Source organism: Microtus pennsylvanicus, chromosome 4 (genome assembly GCF_037038515.1).
Source record: "Microtus pennsylvanicus isolate mMicPen1 chromosome 4, mMicPen1.hap1, whole genome shotgun sequence".
NCBI lineage: Eukaryota > Metazoa > Chordata > Mammalia > Rodentia > Cricetidae > Microtus > Microtus pennsylvanicus.
In genome coordinates, this window is record NC_134582.1 from 133,477,365 (window position 1) to 133,503,862 (window position 26,498).

Here is a 26,498-nt window from a genome sequence, read left to right on the forward strand (position 1 = left end):
GAATTCAAAACTCTAAGCAGTATGGGGGAGAAACACAGCTTCAGTTCAAGTAGCCCAACAGGCTTTTCTGAGTAAAGTCTATGCAGCAATTCTCAGTGGATTTTTAATTCACAATAACTAATGCTGTGAATGTCATGGGGCATTGCCAGTGCCAACACAAATATAGGAGTACTGGCTAATCTTGGATGTCAACAGGACAATTGGCAAGTGAGAACTACTGAAGAATCGCTTCCATCAGATCGATCTATGATCAGGTTTGTGGGGGTTTTCATGAATGCTGTTTGATGTGGGAGAGCATAGCTTACTGTGGGCATTGCCCCCTCCAAAGGTGGGTGTGTGGTGTACAAAAAGCTCACTTAGCATAATTCAGGGGAGCAAGCCAGTAAGTTGTGGTCCTGCATTTTGCTGCCACTAGTTTCCTATCTTCAGTCCCTACCTGACTTTCCTCAATGGTGAACTGTGACCTAGAGATCCCGATGAATAAAAAAGCAACAACACAAAAATAATAAAAAACAAAACAACAACTAAACAAGTTGATTATTGGAAGGGTATAGCTTTGTCTTCAAGTTATTTTTTATCCCTGTACTGTAAGTCTGGGTTAGTTTAATTGCTAAGTAGAAAAGTTTATTAATTATCTTCATATTACTATGATGAAACACCAGGACCAATGTAACTTATAGAAGGAAGGGTTTATTTGTGGTGAATGGTTCCAGAGGGTGAAAAGTCGATCAGCACCATGGTGGAGCAGCATATCAGCAGGCTTCCATGGTGATGGGAGCATCAAGGTAGCCATGGAGACTGGGGCAGGAAGCTGAGAGCTCACAACCTATTATGTATAAGCAGAAAGCATACTGGTAATAGCAAGAGCCTTTTCAGTCTCAACGCCTATCCCCAATGATATTCAGCCTCCAGCAGGGTCATACACATCGAAACCTACACAAACAGCCTTTAAAACTGGGGACCAAGTATTCAACCATTGGATCTACGGGGACATTTTTATTAGCCATCACAAAGGGTAGTCAGATGCCCGCTACACAAGGAGATAAAAAGTATGTAGGTATTTGGGTATATAAGAAATCATTTTGTATTATAATAATAAACTAGAGTTCAACTCACTTTTCTTTAAATATAATCTTTAATGGTATAGAAAATTGACTGTGTTGACTGAAAAAAATTATTTAAAGATAAGACAAGAAAGGAAATTTAAGGGAGGGAGCTAATGCTAGGGGTGGGAGAGAGAAAGAAGAATAACCAGAGTGCATTATATACATATATGGGGCTGTCAAAGAAAAATTTAATCAATAAATATAAATGGTTATTAAAGGAGAATTGTACTCTGGCATGTGTATGAAAATCATTTAAACAATAGTACATTATATTCTGTTAAGATTGTAGGCCTCATTATGTAATTCTTAATAATAAAACCACAACTTTCTGAACTTTTCAGTCAATAGCTTTAAACCTCGTTTTCATTTCTTTTCCTGTTATCGACCGGGCTTTTTTCAATTAAATGCTTCATTGTAACCAGCAGTCAAGTCTGCTTTGTATAAATTCTTATGACTTGGAGAAACAGAGCATTATTTGTCTTCATTCAAATAACGGATGGGATGTAAGAAAGCTTCTACAAAACTGGTCCACAGAGGATGCTTTAAAATAGCACGCGGGTCTGCAGAGTTTCAGGAGCAAATTCGTTTCAAATTGATCAACGTTTATCCCTTTCAAAATCCACTTAGGAAGTTTCAGAAAGGCACTGTAATGTAAGGGAAGTAAAAGAATAAAAAGTAGAGTCAAACCGCGTCCAGTTTTTCCCCTTTGAGTACATTAATGTGACAGAAGAAGCTAAAATAAACTCTGGCTTTTTGAGCCCTTTAAAAATCACCAGAAGTAACCTCATTTCCTACGACTTAGAAGGAAGATTGTGTGTCTCTGTGTGTGCACACGTCACTTACTATTTAGAACATGTTTTGTATATAAAGTGTTATGTCTAGGTTTTATATGACCTTGCCTCTTCTACCAAGCTCCAAGCTCTTCAGTATGTTTTTCCCTGCACTCAACACAACAGAGACACTGATGGGGAGAGAGAGGTCTTGTTGCTGAAGAGAAACTCTGTGCTGTAGCTATGTGCAGTCCTTGGGATCCTGACAAAAGAGAATCCTTTGGTTCTAAATAAGAGAAGCATATTAGTCAGGATTAGTCAGGGTTCTCTAGAGTCATTGAACTTATGGAATGAATTAATCTCTCTCTCTCTCTCTCTCTCTCTCTCTCTCTCTCTCTCTCTCTCTCTCTGTGTGTGTGTGTGTGTGTGTGTGTGTGTGTGTCTATATCTTAGAAAAGGAGAGCACACCTATGATCCAGATATTGAGGCAACAAGACAACATGCCTTTAATGTGGGGATTTATTGCAATGATTTACCAGCTACAGTTCAACAATGGCTAGTTGCAAACAGAAATTTCAAGAATCTAGTAGCTTCTCAGTCCTGCAAGGCTGGGTGTCCCAGTTGGAAGGGATGTGCTGACAAGGCGAGGGCAGGCAGGTAAGAACAAACCCTTCCTTCTTCATTGTCTTTCTATAAGCTTCCAGCAAAAGGTGTTGCCAAGATTTAAGGTGTGCCTTCTAGCCCAGGTCTGGATCAAAGACATGTTATCTTCTTTCCTCAAGATCTGGATTACAGGTGTGGTCTCCATTTCTGGCTTATAGTTCATTCCAGGAATAATGTTGACAACCAGGAATAGCTGTCACAGCAAGGAAGGCTGCATTGACTTAAATGTTTCGATTATAGATATAGTGAGAAAGCATAAAAGGCACTTCACGAATGGTCTTGTTCTATCGATGTTTTCATCCCTTACATAGAAAGGCAAATCCCCCACTCAGTGTTTTCCCTCCTTCTTTCCTTCCACACTGGGCGGTTATTCCAACAGCCTGCAACAAGAGTCTCTCAATGTCAAGCTTCTCTCATCGTGTTACCATGTGGGAATGGGGAAATGGTGGAAGGTACTTACTTCTCTGACTATAGCTTTTTACTACACAATCTGCTTTTTTTATTTTTAACGTTTTTATAAGGCATGTGACAGACTGGCTTGTTGCCTGAGAAGTAGGGGGAAATCTCAGATACTTTGGTTTCTGACTTAACAAAATAAAGAAATTTATAGACTTAGGTGCTTTTGTGACCAGACAAAATACATGAATGATGGACAGGTATCAAGCATAGGATAATCAGTAGTATGCAACATAGAAGAATAGAGCCTGTGATTACCACAGTGCAGTGTCTTCTTGAGAAATATCCTTCTTTAAAACATTGGCCACCTATTTGACTTGGGAAAAACTTTTAAGTTAAACCAAACCTTGATGATCTAGGTCCAGCTCAAGAATCACTATTTAGTTTTTTGTGTATTACATATAAGATATTCAAAGGCATGGTTAGATTTTGTTTTTCATTTTGGTTACCATAGAAACACTATAATACCAGTGTGGACACATAATTCTTTTCCTAGGTCAAAAACCTATAAAATACCATATTCTACATAGCTCAAATTTACCTAAAAAGAAATTCATTCTGAATACTAAACAGTAACAAAAATATTTACCATTTTTCTAACCCATTTAAGGACTCAGACAGATTATGTAGAAATCATATCTTTCTTTGAAGAAATCTTATTTACTTGGTTTACTTATCTGTTTAAGTTCACTTAATCCTTTGGTATCACAATTATACTTTTATTATCCATCTCTATGCCTAGTTCCTTAAACAGTTTAGATGTACTTTTGTGGTCCATACTTAATAATTTTTTTATATCCAGTGTAATATTTGAAAGATCCAATTATTCTCCAGTGATTGATGTGTGCAATAAGGCCAACCTGAGACAGACCTATAAACATAAGGTTTGTTAGATCAAATCTGAGTTTTGTTTTATAGGTATTCCTGTTAGGGTTTTGTAAGCAGTTCTAAGGGTGATTAAAAGCCCTCGTATGTTGAATTAAACAATTTTTTTCATGTGTATTAGAGGGCAGATTTTCTTATTCTACAGCAAACTTTCAGGGTCCCACAAGGATTACCCATTACATGATACATATTAAGTAATTTTCTGGATGTCTTAGTCAGAATTGAGGAAAATTCCTCACATATACTTAGTGAAATGAGGCTTACAAGGCCTTTAGTTTTCTGGGAAAACAAAATGAAAACTAAGGAGAAATTATTATGAAATATGTAAGGTGTGACTTTGTTAATGATTTGAGCAATTAAATGTCATGCTTTGAAAACCCCATATACTAGAGATGAAAAGAACATATGATGTCTCTTTCATCATTAAAACATTGCACTTCTATAAGAGCAGAAATGCTTCAGTGTGCGTTAGTAAAACAGCAAACAAACAAAAAACCCATGGGAACTTGTGGCATGCAAGAGTCTTACATCTGAGGTGTGGTGTTTCAGGCAGTGTCTGTAGGTATCCTACGGTACCAGGACATGTGCAAGCAAAATACATATGCTGTGTATTTACAATCATGGATGTAGGAAAGTATGTGATACAGTTGCCAAGACATCGCAATTATACCACACTAGTTTTTGAATTAATTTATGGTTATATGCACCAAGAAATCCTTTGCCAAATTCTCTCCCAATTTTTGTAAATCCACAGTTGTGACCTGTAAGTTAAGAAAGCCATAGTTTACACTGAACTGGGTTTTCAATTGCATCTTATGGTATTTAATAAAGTGCAATGGGACGTGGACATAAAATGTGGCTTCACTAATTTCCAGAATGCAATACTATCTTGCATATAGCACTAATATTCAATGTACTTCTATTCACTCTAAAAACAACACTAGATATAAAGAGGAATTGTTAGAACAGAGATATTTTGTATGTATGATTGCATACAGGCACATGAATTCAGAGCCATACTAATTTCTAGATAATTCATGATAATTTAAAAATTTTATGTACTTAAATTAAATATAGGACAGAAGTAGTTTATACCAATATTTGAAAAATTAGTTTTAAGACTATGATGTGTTACTAAGTGTTGTATTTATTTATTCATTTACTTATTATATGTATTTACTGGATGGGGGGAGTGCTCACCCTAGTATGTGTGTGGGGATCTGGGTACAACTAGCAGGAGTGGGTTCTCTCCTTCCACATTGTGGGTCAAGGGGAGCAAACTCAGGTTCTTGATCTTGTTGGGAAGAGCCTTTTCTTGCTGAGTCATCTGACCACCCCAAAGGAGCCTTTTAAAATGATTTGTTTGACCAGTTATTAAGAAAGACTATCTGTAAGACACAGAATAAACATTTTACTTTTATCAGAACTTGAAACTTTTGTCTATTGGTTTTCAAGAATGCTCATATGATATGTCCTTAACATAGTGATATTTTGACAAATATTATGTATGGTTCAATTTATGTGTTATAGCAGGACCTGCCTATCTTCTTTGAGAGGCAGTAACAATGTATTTTCCAGGTTATACCAAGTGATCTCTAACAGAAATAAGCCGTGTAAGCAGCAGTCTCCCCAAATGTAACGTTCACCTACTGGGGCATACTCTAGGTTATATGACATTCCTGTAATTTTTAATAAAATGGCCACTTTCTTATTTTGTGGCTATACAAAGACAGTAGATGAGCCTCTATTTTAGAATGAAGCTATATATTGTCTATCTAACCAAAGTTACTACATAGATGTTTCCATGGGCTACAAATGTATTTTTCCATTAAATATTTGGATCCTAATATTATTTTTCTCTCCATGCATTTTGCTACACTAATGACAACCATGAGTTGTGTATATGAATCACAGTGTATCTTTATTTACCCGATTTCCCCTTTTTTCACTTCTGAGCTGAGTTGATTGCTGGCTATTTTCAGTTATTCATGGGCTTTTCTTCAATATACATTTTTGTAGTAATTTTGGCCAAATTCCATGGTCGATTTCTGTTTATTGATATTCGTAGGATTTCAGCCTGAATAAGTTTTCTACATTTTGTTTTCTCTTCCAATAGTTTTTTTTTTAAATTCTTAGATATTTTCTTTGACACTTATGTACACTTTTCTCACCTTGACCCTGGCCTCCTTATTCTCCTTCCACCTCTCTCCTTTCCCCCCTCCTCCTAACATGCCCTTTTTCTACATTCATATCTATTGTGTTATTTTGTGATCCACTGATTTTAACTAGCATTTTCTCTGTGACTATGATTTGGAAATGTCTCTTGGCGTGAGGGTGGGCTCCTGCGTGGGTAAACAATTGAAAACAATTAAAAATTACTACCCCTCCACCAGAATTCATCTAATCAATTTAATTTCCCTTTGATCTATGATTGACAGTCGACAGACCTAACAGGTTCGGTAGGCAGCTTAAGTTGTGTAAACCTGGGTGCGACAGCTATGCCATGCCTCGGAGTGTATTTGAAAGCTTTTCTCCCTATATTCTTTCTGTCCTATTTTCCACAGTATTCCCTGAACCCTAGAGGGGATGGTACAAATGGCTTTTATAGGGTTGTGCATCCAACTGTCACCTATTTTCAGTACGGAAACCAACCACAGTTGCTATATTCGTGATTATCTTTGCAAAGAGAAGCTTCTCTGATCAGGCTGAGAGCAGTGATATCTGAGGCCATAAACATGCATTGTCTTTCTGTGAATTTAGTTAAACAACAGCATTTACCTCCTGCCTAGAGCCTAAGACCTCCTTAGCCATGGATTTTTTTTTTAACTGAGTTTACAATACCTGGCATGGATTTCCTCCTGTGGAGCAACTTGTTGCAATGTTTTTTTTCTATCTTGATGGTAATGAAAATAATGCATTTTGTCAAGTATACAAGCTCTTCTCAGGAAATAGTAGGTGAACTGTATTTGCCTAGGATTTGAATTGTTAAATCTTTCTCATATTGACAAAACTTTATGATGTCCTGGCCTGAAAAATATTAAACAAACAAGAAAGAAAGAAAGAAAGAAAGAAAGAAAGAAAGAAAGAAAGAAAGAAAGAAAGAAAGAAAAGTTTGCTGCAGTTACCAAGTGGTTTGTGGTCAGCAAATTTGACCTTCCAAACCTCCCTTCTTGCATGGGCTGATTCATAAATGAGGGGCATGATAACATTCAGTGTAGGATAGGATTTGACAAGAGAAGTGAAATAAAAATTCTGCTTCCACAGTCAGCATTTGTGGAGGAGGCATGAATGGAAATTCTCTTTTGCTTTAATAGTGGAAAAGAGAATGTTTTTTTTTCTCTTAAGTCTTTGGATTTGTGTCAAGTACTCTTTTATTAAATTATACCAAGATGTTGTGTAAGTATGCCACACATTTGCATAAGTATTAAAATAATTCATCATGATTAATTCAATTACACTAAATCTCAGCTTTAATCATATACTATAGTGATTTGCCAGTATTTCCCCTTTTCCTGGGGTTTTGGTGGAGTTACAGATTTTGTAACAGCAATATAGTCACGTGAGTTGCTGTGATTAGTGCAGTTCCGAGGAGATCAATATGGATTCATCAGCTTCAGATGCATGATGAAAAACACTTAAAATTGCTCCTGAAAGGGTATGGTCATTTAACCTGAGAAGTGGATAAACTCTTGATGAAAGACAAAAGGGGAAAATTGGAAGAGGTGGGGAGTGAGAGAACCTGAGATGCCTGAAGGTCAAAAGGAAACAAGACAATCACATTGTCTTAGCACTACTCGGAAATCTCTAGGGAAGAGGGTGGAGCTGTACCATGAGATTTCAGGCAATTGAACATCGTCAGATTGAATGTGTGGAACTGAGGAACCCCATGTGAATACATATGACTGACAAGGAGCAAAGTAGCCTTAGGGACATGGGAAATTGACAATGCCTTCCTTACAGGTCAGGATCAGTGGACAGAAATGCCTTCTTCAGATCACAGCAGGAATGTTGACAGAGAGTGTGAATCATTTTCAAATGATTAACTAGTGTGTGCAAAACTCTCATCTATAGCTTCCTCTTCTGGGATGGTTATAGTCTGAGATTGCTGACACTAGAGACCTCCTGCAGAGGTTAGCTAACTTCTCCCCTTTGCTATAGATAATAAATGCACCAAGGTTCCTGGTTGCTCAGTGTTTGGCAGTGCTTTATCAGAGGTATACAGTTGTCCTGACTCCAGTTTTTCTGTACTTGTGTCTGTGTGTCTGTTCTTTCTTCATTCCTTCAGCCTGATTTCTGGGACCCAAACCACACAGGACACAGTAGACACAGTAGGGATAGAATGAGACTCAGCATCAAAATAGGCTCAGTAATGCTAATACTTCCTATAACTAAGGGAAGCCAAGAGTTTTCCTTTTATTTGCTCTGTGTGTGTGTGTGTGTTTAAGTGGGTGCATATATGTATGTGTGGTTTCACATTCATGCATATATGTCTGTAGTAAGGTGTATGTAAATGCTAGTACAAGTGCACTTATGTGTGCATGTGGCATATTTATGTATATGTGTGTTTGCACATTTATGCATGCATACATTTTGTAGGAAGATGCATGTGTTTGGTGGTACAAGCACAGTTGTGTGGGCATGTGGAGCTCAGACTACAAGCCCAATTGTCATCCTCATGAACCATAACCATCTCTGTGAGTGAGGGTCTTTCTCTCACTGAGATCCTGATCTTACCGATCAGGCTAGACTCTCTGTCCAGTGAGCCCCTAGAATCCTCCTGTCCCCACCTCTCCAATGCTAAGATTAAAGGTACTCAACAGAACTCACAATTTTTACGTTAGTGTAAGGAATCAAACCCAGGACCTCAGACTTACATACTGAATGAGCCATCTCCCTAGACCTGTGAATTCTTTCTCAGTCATGGGTTTCTATAATTTCATTCATAGTTCAACACCTTTCTTTTATACCTTAGATCTTGATCGTGGCTTCAGTTGGAGATGGCTTCACTGGTGATATTGCAATTGATGATCTGTCATTCATGGATTGTACCCTCTACCCAGGTAAGAGAGCGCATTTCCAAATCTGTTTATTTTGGAAGAATCAACAAGGAAATAAATACTTCATATTCAGGAGTAAACTCAAGTGCCCTCGTTTTTGCAGTTTCTTAAATATATTGACACTGGAAAAATAGAGTATATCTCTGCTAATAAATAGTCTTAAAAAATGAAACATAGGGAAGCTGTTTGAATCTGTTTTTAATCACTTGTGATATACAAAATACTAGCAAGTCATATCTGAAGTTATGATCTTTGTGAGACTTTCTTTTTTTGACTAATAAAAAGGAACTACTTCATTTAAGTCTGACATAGTAAAACTATATTCAATAAAAACAATTATTTAATAAGACTTACATTAATAAAATAATTATTTAATAAGACTTACATTTACAATGTTCAGTCCATGTGTATTAGGCAAGCGCAGAAAAACTACTTCATTATCTATTCTCTCTTGGAGACTTCCAACTTTTGTAACTAATTTCCTTTCTATAATAAGTAAGAAAAACTGTAGCTATGACTATTTAGTCTTCCATCCCATCAGAGACCCCAGAAAGTGTTTTAAATGCCATATTTTGTTGCTCTCTGAAGTATTTGAAGAACATCCATCTATTTAAAATATATCTCTTTTACCTTGAAAACATACCTAACATGACTCTAAGTTTGGTTGTTATAGATGACTAACTAACATGTCTTTCTTTATTATCTAAAATAGCTTTCAAAGACTAAACATTACATTACATTTTAAAATGAGCTGCCTAGATACAATGCCTTAAATAAGAATAGAAATAAATATAGTAAAACAAAAATTACATTAAATCTGTATCAATCTACAAAAATATCTTATACATTATAACAAAAATCATATTAAATTTGTATCAATATACAGAAATATCTTAAACAATAGTAGAAGCATATATGCAGTATAATAAAAATAACCTTAAATTTCTATCAATATAAAAAAACTCATACCACTGTAAAATATTTGAGACAAGTAGTTTTTTTTAATTTGAAAGTTGATTCAATAATCTTCATTTTTTTATCCAATTGTTTCTATATCCCACATTTTTTCCCTTCCTGAATCTAATCTCCTTTGCTTAGTTTCTTCTCTGACCATGATCAATAACCACTTGCAGTCAAGCCCCTTAAATGATGACAGCATTCACCAAACAACCAAAAACTACTCACCCCATCTCTTGCGAATGTGGGCATTGTGTCTTTAAAATTATTTCCTACTGTCTAGAGGAGATGACATCTTTAGGGAACCCAGAAAAAAAAACTGAGATAAAGACCAAGTCCTGGGAGAGCTTGCTGTTGTCCAGTCTTTGTATGGTGGGAAAGTGCAAGGCTTATCTGAAGTTCTGGCAGGAGTATTCTGTGATGCTGGGCAATTTTAATTAACTACCTCGATATTGTCCTAAGAAGTTTGTAGTTCAAAGCTGATTTTGATTGGTATTTGTCATCATAGTGGCATTACCACAATTCACGTGGGATCATCATCCTTTTGGAGATTTCAAAAGTCTCTGATAGGAATGGTCATGATTCACTGCAGAAAACCTAAATACTTTAAATATCATATGCAACAGATCTTGGAGAGGTAAAAGGACAACAATCTATTTAATATATAAGAGATTCACAAGCCTAATTTCTAATTACCTGCTTTGAATTGACACCTGAAATCCTACACAGGAAGCTAAATCAAGTCTATTTCTAGAATTAGTTAATACTTTATATGACCATTAATATCATGACAGAAAGTTTAAATATATATATAATTTTTATAAAGTTTGAGATAATATTTATATCTTATAAAATTTTTAAAAAGTCAAAGTAAAGAGAACAGATTATGAGTTGCCAATAGAATAGTCCCTTCATTTTGTTTTTTCTTCTGTTCCATACGAGGTGACTCTTCTGAAATGAAAAAGAGGTCTTAGATTTTCCTCAAACAAGTATGCTTGGGTTTAGAGAAGAATAGAGTCACATTCCAACTCCAAAGCAAACCTTAATTTTTAATTGAGTTGGGACCAAAAAAAGACCATTTGCCTTATATGTCTGTAGAGAAAAGCAGAAACAAACATTTGGAAATATATATATATATATATATATATATATATATATATATATATATATATATATAGTGTGTGTGTGTGTGTGTGTGTGTGTATTTGGAAATTAAGCATTAAGCCAATTTACTCTTTTTTCTTAGGGTTGGCTCTGGATTATTCATCTTTCTTCAGATGTGTTATTTATCCATTGGTCTTTAGATATTTTTTAGTGGGATATTTTTCTTCTCCTGTAAAGACAAAAACAAAACCCTGCCCTAACCTTTACTTTGGGAAGTTTCCCTTTTTGGCAGTTCTTTTTTTTTTCTGATCAAATAAAAGACATTTATTAGTCTTATAAGTTAATTTATTGAATTGGCCATGCGGTTTGATGAACTATCACTTCTCCTAATCAACAGTTTTCTCCTGCTTTAATCTAATCTTTATCTATTTTGATAGTATTTTCTTCTCCTGTGGAAACAAAAGCAAAATCTCACCCCCAGTGTAAGACATATCCTGGTTTCCATTCTGAGGTCAATATATCTGTAAAGTATACCGCCTGATTAAATTCAGCAGTTTTTCCCCTAGTATCCAATATCTCTCCTGAACTTTTTGTTGTATCTATGGAAGTTGTTCTGCTTAGTCATAGCCAGAGCTATGTGGTGATTAACAACAGGTATTATGTCTTTTAATTGCCCTGTGTTTGAGTTTCTCTGATGCTGACTGGCCAACTTTGATATTAGAGCCTCCAGGAGGGCCCTCAGTGCATTCCCCATGGCAAATGGTTACCTTGCCTGTCCCTTGTTGATCTATATTCATTAGTTCAATGCTGGCTTTTGCCATATTACCTGCATACTGCAGAAGGATGGGACCCTCTGTTTGAGTCATCTCTAGGAAGAACATTGTTTTTAGGAACATCTTACCTCCAATCCCTTTTCAGATGACCTGGTTTACAACAAAAATTTTGATGTTTCTTAAAATTTTTAGAAATTACTTCTACCAAAGCAATATCTTAAGTGTGAGATACAATAACAATAGTACTTCTAATTCTTTCAACTATTGGTGCTGATCTTGCTGTAAAGGACCTAATCATCTTTTTGCATTATGAATTAGCACTTTTTTATTTTTGTTTTTACTTTTGGAGATAGAGTTTCTTTGTGTAACAGTCCTGGCTGTCCTAGAACTCACTTTGAAGACCAGGGTGACCTTGAAATTACAAATATCCACCTGCCTTAGCTTCCTGAGTGCTGGTATCAAAGGCATATGCCACCACTGCCCAGCCTCAATTAGCCATTTTAAATGCCAAAGATTCAATTAATAGATGTTTCACTTTTGAATCTGATATCATGCTATTTACATCTGATGTTAATCTTTGTAAAAAGAATCAATGAAAATGTTTTTTGGGCCTTGTATAATTTTAGTAAATGAATCATTCCTCTTTCCTGATTTTTCAATCCTAAGAGTCCTATCTTAAAGTAAAACCAAACCAGTTAAGAGCTGAGAGAGAATAAATGACTGGATCCCTCAGACTTCATGACTTCCCTTTCTGGTGAGTCTTTATATTCTGCAACTATAAAGAAAGGCCCCCTACCTAATGTTTTTTTCCCTTTCTCCAGTTCAGATCTCAGTCTGGACTTACACTTTTCCTCTTCTTAGCATGTGCTTCCTCTGGGTGTCTATTTATTCCCCTCCAGTGATTTTTCCTGTTCTCTCCTCAACATCTGCTTATTCAGTAAGTACTTGGAACACCACCCACATAGATTCTTTTTGGCATTTTCTATCTTTTCCCCATAAATTTAGAAAAATTATTTTCTACACAACACATGTTATCCTTACAGTAAAGTTTCTCTTTTCCCCAATAGCAGTTGTAGTTAGAAGAAAGCAGTCATATTATTTGTTGGCTGTTTGGTCTCTAGCAACTAGCCAAGTAGTGGAATATGGAGATAATAATAAATATTTGCTGAAGGAATGGCTAGATAGAGCAATCTTAAACTTTTAGGTATTTTAGATATCTTGAATATATATTCTATCTTATTATTTCTTAAGTATTAAATGCTTCCACATAAAAATTTTCTATTGTGTATCAGATGAATTTCTTGAAAGACTATTTTCATTTACATATAGCCTCATAATATACTTCTAGATCTCAAACATGTGAGTTAAGTTAGAACAAAAATAGCAATGGTAATCAATTTCCTATTCAGAACTGTGCAAAACACCCTGAAGTCCTAAGCCGTGAATCCACTTCCACACATTCTGCCTCCACAAGCAGGAAACAGAGTTAAAGGACCACATCCCTGCCTGCAATTTCTGTTGTTAAATCAGAGTATGCAGGAAAGAACAAAATTACAGCCCGTATTAAGATATGACATGTGTACATTTACTGACATCCATGTATTTAAACCTTGCAGTAGAGTAGCAGGAAGTATTCTCAACCTTCTAGGACTGGAAAGGGCAGAGAATGTATAAATCCAATCTAGGGAACTTATAAATGGGCTTTATAATACTATATATATATATATATATATATATATATATATATATATGTGTGTGTGTGTGTGTGTGTGTGTGTGTGTGTGTGTGTGTGTGTTCAGTATAATCTTGCATCCCTTTTTGTAGTGCTAGGGATGAGATGGGAGCCCAAAGCATTCTAGACAAGTATGCTAGTACTGAACTACAGTCCCAGATCATTCCTATAATGTTTTAAGTGTTGAGAACAATTCTGCTTTATCCAAGGTTGCTAGATGTTTACTGCTGAGTAGAATTAGTAAGTTTACTGTCTAGCCTTATGTTGAGAAATAAAGATACTAGTTACCAAATGGATGTATATCTTAGCTCCCTGATGTAAAATACTAGCACACTGATAACCAGATACACTAACCCTAAAAAAAGAGGCAATGAGTTCTACTTCAAACTGCAAAATATTATTTTACGGATTACCAATGACCCAGATGACAGTAAAGCTTCAGGGCAGGAATGATCTTGCAGTGTAAATTTGTCTGATTTTAATGGCCAGAGTTTTTCCTACACGATTTCCCAATTTGGAGATAGAATCATTGTGGCTTTGGGGACACTGAGGAAGGAAAAAGAACACAAAAAAGTAGGGTTAATCGCCACCGAAACTCTAGATTCTCCAGTTATTCTGCTAAAAATATTCTGTGGCTAATGGTGTCAAGGTTGCCAAAGTAGAGCCGCTGGAGGCAGAAGCAAAGATAGGAAGTGTCTGTTACAGACCATTAGTCCCAATTTTCTGCTTCAAGTTTAGGATGAAAAATATGAAACTTGAAAACCTGTCTGAACTATTTGGCTCTGTGTTAGTTTCATAACAAATGAGACTTTTGGTCCAAACCACAAAGCCCCTCGAAGCTGAATGTTCCATATAAGAATGTCCTACAGTTTTTGTTCAATGAACACAAACAAAAATAAGACTTAATAATATACTGTTTATATATTTCTCAGCTGTTTTTCTTCTGTTATCATGTTGGATAAGGTGGATGAATACCTGTAGCTTCATTTTTAGCCATCAATTTGCTTTTAGTACTAACTAAACTATCATTTTTGTTCAGTGATACAATAATGTAGAATGAAAATTAAAATTCATGCAAATACAAATTATTGAACTAATTTCCAAAGTACTTATGCTTTCTGTATCACCTATTAATTTTTTTTTTGTATTTTTGAGACAGGGTTTGTCTGTAGCTTCTTTTGGTTCCTGTCCTGGAACTAGCTCTTGTAGACCAGGCTGGCCTCAAACTCACAGAGATCTGCCTGCCTCTGCCTCCCGAGTGCTGGGATTAAAGGCATGTGCCACCACCACCTGGCCTCACCTATTAATTTTTATAGAAACCTCTAGACAGGTATTCATTCTTTTTTCTTGTCTCAGCTCTAGCCTTTCTTCATGTATTGGTATGGGAGTTCCTTTTGTCTATGTGTTGATTTTATTGGTTAATGAATAAAGAAAACTGGCTTGGCCTATAATGTGGGAAGAAGAAAGTGAAATCAGGGAGAAGTCATGGAGCCGCTTCTGGAGATAGAAGTGCTGAAACTTTGCTGGTAGGCCATGACCTCGTGGTGATGCACGGATTAATGGAGATGGGTTAAATTAAGATATAGGAGTTGGCAAACAAGAAGTTGGAGCTAATGGGCCAAACAGTGATTTAATTAATACAGTTTCTCTGTGATTATTTTGGGTCTAAGCTAGCCAGGCGGCAGAGATACAAATAGCGGCCTCCCCTAATAATGATTTTCATGCTCTTTTTTTATAACACCATTTTTATCTACCAACCCCAGGCTGAAATTTAGCCATAACTTAGAGTTCCCTTTATTCTTATCCATTGGCAATTTCTGTCAACTGCAACCTAGAATGCAACTCACAGCTCTCTTTTTGTTTCCTTATCTCTACGTCATCCAAGACAGCAGTATTACCATGCAACTTTCTCAGTTCCAAGCATTCTCATTAGTCTTTTGTCATAGGGTTCTCATTATCTGAGAGAGTGTGTATATATACACACACATATATATATATACATCTTTGTTGCTTTGCTCTGTAAATCATTTGGACCTTTTCGTTTTCTAATTCCTTATGTGTATGAGTCTATGACAGTTTGTTTTATGCTAACAACTAGTTTTAATTCTATACAAATAACTATTTTACTCAATATTAATTTTTATCTCAATGCATCTATTCTAATTATTATTTAGTAAAACTGCCAGAATACTTGACAATGTGGTCATTTAAACAAGACCTTCATAATGACAACACAAGTTGACATCCCAAGGTGTCTGGAGCATGAGGCCCCTCTCCCAATTTAAGAGAGATATTAGGTCTTCTTTTGGGATGAGCCCCTGATAAATTACCCAATTCCAGAGGTCAGCCTTAAGTACATGTTCATATAAGCAATATTAAGTAGACTCACAGACACACACATGTGTTTGTGTATGAAAGAATACCATTTTAAAAAGAGGTATTGAGGTTGAAAGGGAGTGCAGGGGTAGAAGTCGGGGAGGGGAAAGTGTGTGGTGGAAATGATGCAAACACAATACTCACTCACAAAAATAATGAAATAGATGTAAAGGTGCCTAGAATTCAGGGGGAACTTTTCTCAGCTGCTGTTTCTTTTTTCAGATGGTTAATCATGTTTATTGTGGTATTATTCACAGTAAGTAAGATATGGAATTAGCTCAGATATCCTCCAGTACATGAATAAAGAAAATTGGTGTGTTGCTAATGGAGTATCATACCCTGTAAAAAAAAAAAAGATGGACATCCTACTATTTTTTTTATTGATAAAAGGAGAATAAAAAAAATTCCACCTCCTCCGAGCCTCCCATTTCCCTCCCCCTCCTCCCACTCTTCTCCCCCTCCTCCCACCCTTCTCCCCCTCCCCCCACTCCTCTCCCCCTCCCTCTCCAGTCCAAAGAGCAGTCAGGGTTCCCTGCCCAGTGGTAAGTCCTAGGTCCTCCCCCCTCCGCCCATATCAAGGAAGGTGAACATCCAAACTGGCTAGGCTCCCACCAAGCCAGCACATTAAGTAGGATCAAAACCCCGTGCCATTGTCCTTGGCGTCTCATCAGCCCTCATTGTTCGCCATGTTCAGAGAGTCCAGTTTTATTTCATGCTATTTCGGTAACAGTCCAGCTGGCCTTGGTGAGCTCCCAGTAGATCAGCCCCACTGTCTCAGTGGGTGGGTGCACCCCTCGTGGTCCCGACTTCTTTGCTCATGTTCTCCCTCCTTCTGCTCCTCATTGGGACCTTGGGAGCTCAGTCCAGTGCTCCAGTGTGGGTCTCTGTCTCTATCTCCAGCCATCACCAGATGAAGGTTCACAATGCTGTTTCACTCGGTGCCCAGATCGAAACTCCTGACATCCTACTATTTTAAGGAAAATAAATGGAGGTGGATGAGATCATATTGAAAAAAATAAGACAGACAGAGGTCAAGTATTACATGTTTTCTTTTATGTGTGGAAGCCACAAACCAAAAGAATTAGAAGGCCCTTAAGGGCTGTGAAGGAGACAAAAGGTTGTAGTGGCATTTCTATTGTAATTTAATAAATAAAACTTTCCTGAGGAAAAGAAAAGTAAAAAAGTCACACTGCCCACCCTTATATACCAGGTTTAATACCATAAACCTTTAATCCTAGTAGACATGTTTGTTTTCATAGAAAATTCATAGAAACCAGGCAGTAGTGGTGAACACCTTTAATCCCAGAACTATAGAGGATTATAAAATGGGAGTAGACAGCTCCCCAGCACAGTCTCATTCTGAGATTCCTGGAGGCAGGAACACCATTTTAGACTGTGGTCTAGATAAGAGCCAGTAACTAGCTGTTTTGCTTTTCTAACCTTCAGGGTGAACCCCAGTTTCTTTCTCTGAGTTTTTATTAATCATGATTCAGAACGTGAGAAGGATAGAAAAGAAGCTGTGTGTAACCTGTTCACAATAATACCTGTTCTGAAATGTCACAGTGAAACCCATTCATGTGTACAGTGAATGTGTGTTAAAATGACAGTCAAAGCAACTCTGAAAAGAGAATGAGCTAGCTCAATGCTCTAATTCCATCTAAAAGTGCTTCACCCTCCTCACCTTATTTCCCTCTTCATGGTCATATAATTTGTGGATGCACAATAGATATGCAGTACTAAAACAAAACCTTTTAAATTGCTAGAGGGAAAACGCACTCATGGGGCAGGAGCAGATGTTTGTGTGTGGGGGAGCTTTCACTTCACTGAGAGACCTCATTTCTTCTCAGAATCATACATGTCCTCTGAGAGCTCCAGGAAGACCTGCTGAAAGGTCATTGTGAGAGGCTGCACTTGCTAGGTTGAGGTTCATGGGGTGTCCTAATTTGAAGACTTCTATTCTGGTCTTGAAAGTGCCAGGGAATAATTGTACAACCTTAATCCCAAGCTTTCTTTCTACTTCTAAACTCACTTCAATGTAAACGAATGCTTATAGATATGAAAATTTCATTTCATTCATGTTATAAAGCAAACATACTTTGGGGGACTATGTTTTCTATCAACCATAGGAAAATAAACTGCATGATATGATATGCAGCAAAGAGCTATATTGTGATTTTTATGAATCAATTTCAAACAATAACTTCAGTAGGATTTTGTTGGGTTTTGGTGGCATTGTTGAGATAGGGTCTCACTATGTAGCTCTGACTGGCCTAGGACTTGCTACGTAGTCCAGGCTGGAATCAAAGTCTTGAATCTGCCTGTGTTGGCTTTCCCAGTGCTGGGGTTAAAGGCATGAACTAGCACACCTGGCCAGCAACTGTGTCTGAAACTCCACTTCACTTAAGCGGGGCTTATACATGCACTTTATTATTTTGATCATACTAGATCGAGCTCTTTTATGGGAGTCTATTCTGTTGTTGTATTTAGTGCCATAGGAAATACCTGTGCCCTGACCCTGGAGGTGTTGGTAGTTCCACATTCTCAATTGTATGAAGATTGATTAAATTTAAGCTCCAGTGACCTTATAGAATTTTAAATGAAGTCATTTCTTAACATGAAAGGTCACAAGCAGAATATATAGATGGTTACCTCTAAAAGACATAAATAACAGCTCTGCAAATTAAGTCACAGTTAGATCTAAAGCTTGATAAAGGTAAACTTTATCAAGGACTAGGGGTGGTAAGATAGCCACTCTGTCTACTAAATGATCAATGTGGGGATGGCTGTGGGGAGAGAATTGTAGCATAAAACAAGCTAGAAAATCTGTTTTATCAAAAAGAATTTATTAGTGTAGCCTGAAGTTTATCACATTTGTTGCAAGGAATTCGCAGAGCAAGGAGTTAGAACACCAAGTCCATCTGGAGCCTGAGCCATCAATTTAGGAAATCTTCCACATGACAGATGTGCAGGTGGTTTGGTTTCCCTGTGGCTTAGCTGTGTGGAAGAAGATCAGATCAAAGCAAACTAATCTCTGCTTCTCAGTGGGGCTGGAAAACAGCCATTTGTATGTTGCCTCTGCAATTTTTGTTTCAACTGAGGCTCTCCTATTGTGTCTGTTTATTTCTTTAAAGGAACAAATCTATTATACTGGTACCATTTCTTAACAATAATAGTTTCAAACACTAAACCACAAATTTTCAATAAGATGAATCTTTGTGTCCACTCCAAATTAATAGACTGAAATCCTTATTCCCTGTCTGATGATATTTAAAGAAGGGAATTGGGGCTACAGTTCAGATTAGATTAAATTACAAGGCAGGACTTGCAGATGGGATTCACAGCCTTATAAAAAGAAGAGTGGAAGACAAGATTGTTGTAATCGGTATAAGAAGCCTATGATGATAATAAAGAGACTAAAGAATGAAGCAGAGGATAGGTATGACCCAACTTGAAGATACAGTATGAAACAACAGTGTTCAGGGCCAGTTGGCACCAGTGAAAGAACAAACAAATAAAGAATAAACAATATAAAATAGAGAGCCAAAAATAAAGAAAATATTATGGAGAAAAGTGTCTTTTTACACAGATTCTGTTGCTTAAAATCAGTGGCAATCTAAGGCAAAAGACTGAGTCTCTGTAGTGAGACATTCCACAGAGCCATTGCATCTGATTGGATGCAATTCACTTAGGATTTGAACTATTTTTGTTTGTTTGTTTGTTTAAGGTCAGTGGTTGTTATCTTTTGTTTTAAGTCTGATACTTCTTTGAGTTCTTTCTGAGGAATTTAAAAACCTTTGCAAAACTTAGTCTTAAGTGAACCTGGCAAACCAGGTGTCTCATGGCTGAGAATTGCTTAGGCAAATGATGCCTTTGAACACCTCCAGATAAGAGGTTTCAGAATATAGAAATTGACTTGCTAGAGATATAATTAGGGTAACAGTAAAGGAGGCTTTTGCAAAGCCAGGAGTGGTCAGTCCATCAAGGCTTATTCCCCCTGCTACTTTTTCTAAGCCTGAAATTACATTCTGGAGTGATCCTCTTTCTTCAAAAGGCCTATGCAAAACCCAACACCAATTCTCGACATAGGTCCTTCACAAAAAACTAACTCAAACAGGATTAACGTCAATGAACTATAAAACACACAGAAAATGACATAAAATCTGGAGGACATTGGGTTTAAAGATAATTTTAATTACAGTAACAAAAGACATGAACTATTAAATAATTCATTACTTATCTGGATTTCATTAAAATTACAACCTTTTTGTCTTAGAAAGATATTGAATAGTGAAAAATAAAATAAGTCATTGTTGGGAAAAACATTTGAAAAAGACCATCGTGATAAAAGAGTGCTATTGAAAACATCCAGGGAACTTTCATATCTCAGAGTTAGGTAATGAAACCCTGATTTGAAATTAGTCAGTATGTAGAGGGCAATGGATGAAATACATGTATTTGTATGAAAATGTCACAATGAATACTACTTTTATAATTAATATATGCTAATAAAATTATTAAAATTTTAAAATAATCAAGAGATCTGAACAAATTTATCCTCACAGTTATAAATGGGACAAATATGCAAATGAAAATATGTTTATCATACATCATTAAGGAATTGCCTATCAGAATACTGATGTATATTACACAGAGTTTAGAATCTCGAAAATACAAATGATACCACATACTAGAAAGGATTCTCTCACTCAAAGCAAGAACGTCAAAAAGTTTGACCATTTTGTAGATATCTGGATTTTCTCATAAAACATAGATTCACTAATAAAACATATTAATATTTACCAAAATACTATATGTATGTAAGAATTATACATGGATAATTGAGGGAGATTTATTAATAATTGATAAAAATCTGAAGGAACCAAGATGTTTTCTGTCAGTGGCCCCATTCCACTTTTTCTTCATGTGTGTGTTCCATTACTATGTTTCTATTCAAAACCTACCTTAGAACATCTTTTTCCATCTTCTTTGCCTCTTCTAGTTTCATGACCTAAATCATCACCAGTCAACACACTCATATTCACCTATGCAAAAGTGAAATGAAGATTATTACTACATTATTACTAGTTTTCTAAACAAATTACCTTTCACTGTGATGGAAATACCCTGACAGGAACAACCATAGAGAGTGAGGGTGAGGGTTTATTTGGGTTCACAGATTCGACAACACATCGTGGCTGTAATAGGTCCATCTCTGGTATCAGGAGCTTGTAGCAGCAGCTCCTTGCCTGACACTGGCCAGGAAGTATTAAAGTTCTACTGGAGAATAAGTACATATGCCTTACAAAGCTTTCCACCATTAACTGATTCTGCTCTTTCAGTCCCATCACACTTCTCAAGGGTTCTACAATCTTCCAAAATGGCGTCGCCAGTCAACCAAGGCATGAAAATTCAGACATGTGAGCCTGCTTCATACTGAAGTCTTAACAATCTTTAAGAGTGATGGTACAAAAATATGGAGCTTTGAGAGATAATTAGGACTTAAATATTCACAAGAATGCACAGCACCCCTATGAAAGAAAAAAGGGAGTTGACTTGATCTTTTCATCAATTCAGGACACAAGGAAAAGTGTCCATGTGTGCACCAGGAAGTAGCTCTTTTTAGATCCCAATCTATTGACAGCGTGATCTTGAATTTCCCATTCTTCTAAACTGACAGTTACAAAGTTGTTGTGTAAGCCTGGAGATGGTGATACTGTTTTCAAACAACATTCCCCAGACAGAAGATGAGACTCAAGGACATTATATTAAGCTCAGAAGGTAGTAACTAAGAGGCAAAAACTGCATACCTCAACTTATAAAAATACACATGGCATCATAAATTAGTACAGTTTTATATGTGAATGTGTGGTTTTGCTGGTGCATTTGGGAAGGAGTAGCTATAAAAATAGATATGGGTTTCCTGTGTCTCTCCTCCCTGACTTTTCCTTCTCTTTCCCTCTCTCTCTTCCTCCTTTTCTCTGAGCATGATGATCTGAAGCTATTAGTTAGTAATAATTCCTTTAGTGTTGTTTGTGGAGTGAGGCATATTTTATAATATTTTATTAATATATATTAATGTTTAAATGATTCATTATTAAAAATAATTTTGAAAATAAGAAAAAATGAGAATATTATTAATGTTGAAGCAACTACAACATGTCTGGAGTGACTAAATTTCTGAACTTGTACAAAGTCCACTTGGCTGCTCTCCTGCCATGAAATACTCATTTCCAGAATCAGAAAACAATAAAAAAAAAATACTAAATCGAAAGCAGTGATTAGATGTATATTGTATAGCAAATACTAAAGTAGTAGTCAAGAATATATTGTAAGAGTTCAAACTTAACTACAAATATATGAATTCAAGATAATAGAATTTCTTATAAATATGTATAATGCAAAGCAATGCCAAGAAAAAGAAAGAGTTTATGAACCACTGCCATGTAAGCTTTTATTCTTCTAGAATATCCTGAGCATGGAACACAAATTAAGGGTCTCCCTTGAAATTAACATATTTCCAAATGCATACCCAGAGTAGAGCTTACAGCACATTCCTCAGTGCAAATGATATGGATCTTTGTGTAATCAGCTCCACAGCCCAGGCCCTGAACTAAAGCCATATTGTCGAGCATGGGGACTGTCATGGACTAGAGAACAGGATCATGTGATCACATCCTCATTTAAATAAATGCAAAAGCTGATATGAGCCTGATTATATTTGTTACCTTATGGATGACAATCTTGAAACAGAATATACAGCTGAGAATTTTCAATATCTCTGCCTTCATGAATTTTAATTGTATCATGTGTTTTCAACAAAAGTGCAGGGATGAACCATTTCAGGAAGTTCACAACCTATTTCATGGTTAAATTCATTTCTGGTTGGAGTTAGTTTTAAGCCCTTTAAGAAGATGATCTACAAAGGAATTTTCCTTTATATTCCAGTGAAACATATGAAAGCAATCTGTGCATAAAATGTTTTGTAATATTTGGTAAATTACTTCATACACCATAGCAATCTTTCCATATCCACAAGTAATGTGTTTCAGGGTCTCAGGAAACACCCCAAACCTTTAATCACATAGAGAGATAGATAATTGCATAGAGTGTGCTGGTTAATTTTTGTCGACTAGACACAAACTGCAATAACTTGCGAAGTGGGAACTTCTATGGAGAAATTGCCTTACCCAGACTGGCTAGTGGGCATGCCTATGGAAGATTTTCTCAATTGCTGATTGATGAGAGGGTCTGTGAATGGTGCCACCCATGGATTGGTAGTTTTGAATTCAACAGAGAATGTAACTGAGCAATCCAGAAGAAGCAAGTCAGTAAATATCATCCATCCATAGTCTCTGTTTTAGTAGCTGGCTCCAGATCCCTGCTTTGGCTTTCCTCGATGATGTGCTGTAACCTGTAACCAATAAACTCCTTCCTGCCCAAGTTCTTTTTGATCATGGTGTTTACAATAGTAGAGAAACAAGCCAGGACATATAGACAGATAGGAATGTTGACATAAATATGAATACAGGCAATGTAGGTCTCCATGATCTTTTATGAATGCTATAAACTTATGATACATTTTAATTACTTTATTTTTTTAAGATTATGATATAATTACATAATTTACCCCTTCCTCTTCCTCCCTCCAAACCTCCATCCCCCAAATACTCCTATGATCTCTATCAAACTAATGGTTTCTTTCTATTGTTGTGATATATATATATATATATATATATATATATATATATATATATATCCTGCTTATTCTGTATAATATTACTTGTATCTATGATGAATTTTAATTTATAAATTGGGCATGTGAAGAAATGAGTACTTAAAATAGAAAAATTTAGCACTCTTTTACCTGGTTATATGAAAATGTTTGCTTTCTTTTCTCCTTCAAAACACCTATGATACAGCAGTAACCCTCCTCAGGTGACGATAGGATGGCATGATGGATATAAGATGTGAAAGATGTGAACACTAGGGCACTCTCATCTGCTGGTGCTTCTTCTGTTTCCAGGAAACCAGGATCACCGAGCCTTAGCTGATATCTATTGTATGTCAAGCTCAGATGACTGATGGCTCAAATCTATATAGATGAAGAATTTTCTTTCTTTTTTGTTTGTTTGCTTCTCACATTCTTTGGAAGAGCAGTGCTATCAGAAGTTATTGTTTTTCATTTGTGCACACTAGTTTGATTGTATATGTATACACGTGTGTGTACCTATGCACATGGAGCTTAGAGATCAGTGTCACGTGTTTTCCCCAGTCACCCACTACTTTATCTTTGGAGACAGGGTCCATTGCTGAACCTATACTTCACCACTACAACTAGACTGGCTAACTGGTGGTCACTAGGGAAGGAATCTGCCTGTCTCTACCTATCCAATTCTGGAATCCGAGGCACATACTGCCATGGCAGGCTTTTTCAAATGAAGGTTCTGAGGATTGAACTCTGATCTTCATGCCTGTGTAAGCACATTACCCAAAAACTATCTTACTAGCCCCACCTTTTTCTCTTTAACTCATCTAAGAGATGCAGAGGGTCTTAGTTTTCATCTGTGTACGATGCTACAGATGCTTTGTATTCTTCATTTAATCTGTCTGCTTTTTCAGCTCTATGAAATAATCCTGTCACACTTGCTTGTGGTTGGAATGATCAACTTTTGGTTCATTTTTATTTCATAGCCAATAGGTTCTGGATGGCCAGATACGTTATCTAATACACTTTTCAATTCCATTCCTTCTTCTTTCAAATAGCATTCCACTTTGGGAATAGAACTTTAGTGGAACCTTTCCATAAAGGAAATGGCTGTCACCTATGGTTTCTAATACTGTAGTCGGAATCTTGGCAGATAATTCTCATTTTTGTTTGAGAACATGTGGAGTCTTCACTCCACACTCTTTCTGATTTAGCTATGCATCCTGCACTGTTGCCATATTATAGCAAGACATTTCTCCTGTGCTTCATGTCTAAATAGTTCCCCTTTGCACTCTCCTAGGAATAGACCTACTAGAAAGCTTCTTAAAAAACATGTTTTCTCAAAGAAGAGAAACTGCTTTGGGTTTATTCTTTCTCTATAGTCAACTTCATTAACTCAGTCACAAATGCTCCAGCAGCTTCTCTGTTGGCAAGCATAGCCTCTCGAGTGGTTATGTGGTTTCAGTCCACACCTATCCATGAATCTGTGCAAACATTTCTTTCTTACAAAAGAGGGCTTGTTTCCTTTATCCTTGGAGAATCCCTTTGTCAGGCTTCTTGCTTGGTAGCATAACTGTTTTCAGTGGGGACACATTTTCTGTTAATTTCTTCTTTCAAATTTGGTACCATTTCCATATTAACTGAACAATTATCATTTACTCCCATCATTACCTTTTCAATTTTAGATGTGATAGCAAAAATTAAGCAGGTTTTTGTCTTTTTTTATTATAACTCCAAAAGTGGAAAATCTGTTCTCAGCATAGATATTAGCAATTTAAGCATGCATTTTTAAATTCACTATCAGGTCAGTAAACTGGACATTTTCACTTTGAAGGACAGCTCTGCATGTATACCTTGGCACAGCTGAATTGCCAGTGTCTTATTCTTGTGCTTTGGGCATGTCATTAGTACAGGAAGGAGAACTTGAACACAAACACGACTGGGACAGTCAGTTTGATAACTGAGATGGCTAGAGGCATGGCTAATGGACAGTAGGCTGTATGGTGTGGATAAGCAAGAAAAAGAGTGATTCATATCCTAAGCAGGAAAAACAAAACGATGCATGATTGATTTCATTATGCATCTCAGAGTCACGTACAATTTAAAACTCACAGATTGTTTCTGGAATTTTTTTTTATCCAGTGTTTTCAGACTGCAGTTACCTGGAGGTAACAGAAACCAAGACTGTAGATAATTTGGGAGTAGGGGGTAATGCTGTAGCTATCATGATTAACTTACCTTGAAGTAATTTTCCATTAAGCTTAGTGGCTGTTCTTTTTTATTCAAACTGTCTTTTAATTCCTTTAAAATTATCAACATTTCAAACACTAAATCATTTTATTGTTTATTTTTTCTCAAATTTTAGAATGATATTGGGTTCATCTACATTTGAATGGGATGCTCAAAAAGGGGGAGGGCAGAGGAGGAGAGAAAGGAAAGAGATATCTTTTTTTATTTTTTATTTATTTATTTATTAAAGATTTCTGCCTCTTCCCTGCCACTGCCTCCCATTTCCCTCCCCCTCTCCCAGTCAACAGATGATAAAGTATGTATTAATGAAATGTATAATGGTGATTCTAACTGGAACTATGAAGGAAGATACAGTGTGACTCTACAGAATAGTGAAGTTGGACTTTCTGCAGGTGATGATTTAGCTAAGATGTGAAACATGGCAAGCAAAGCTTATGTCCAAAAGCCATGAAGTAAGAGACAGGTGAAACAGGGAGTGTGTTAAGAGAGCATGAATCAGAGATGGGATAAGAAGAAGGCCTGTTAGGGGAGGCTGCTCTTTCATTTCCTCTCCGCCCAGACTCTAAATAATCACACTGAAACTATATTAATTGTATACTGTTTGGCCAATAGCTTAAGTGTATTTCTAGCTAGTTCTTACATCTTAAATTAACCCATTTCTATT

At 36.5% G+C, this 26,498-nt stretch overlaps 1 protein-coding gene across 2 annotated transcripts in view; it reads left to right on the top strand.

Annotated features, from left to right (window-relative positions):
- Positions 1 to 26,498, top strand: part of Malrd1 (MAM and LDL receptor class A domain containing 1) — a 598,349-nt gene that overhangs the window by 181,643 nt on the left and 390,208 nt on the right. For both annotated transcript variants that reach the window (XM_075971104.1, XM_075971103.1), the window contains one exon: positions 8,853 to 8,940. In XM_075971104.1, the coding sequence (XP_075827219.1) occupies positions 8,853 to 8,940 (88 nt within the window). The remainder of the gene's footprint in view (positions 1 to 8,852; positions 8,941 to 26,498) is intronic.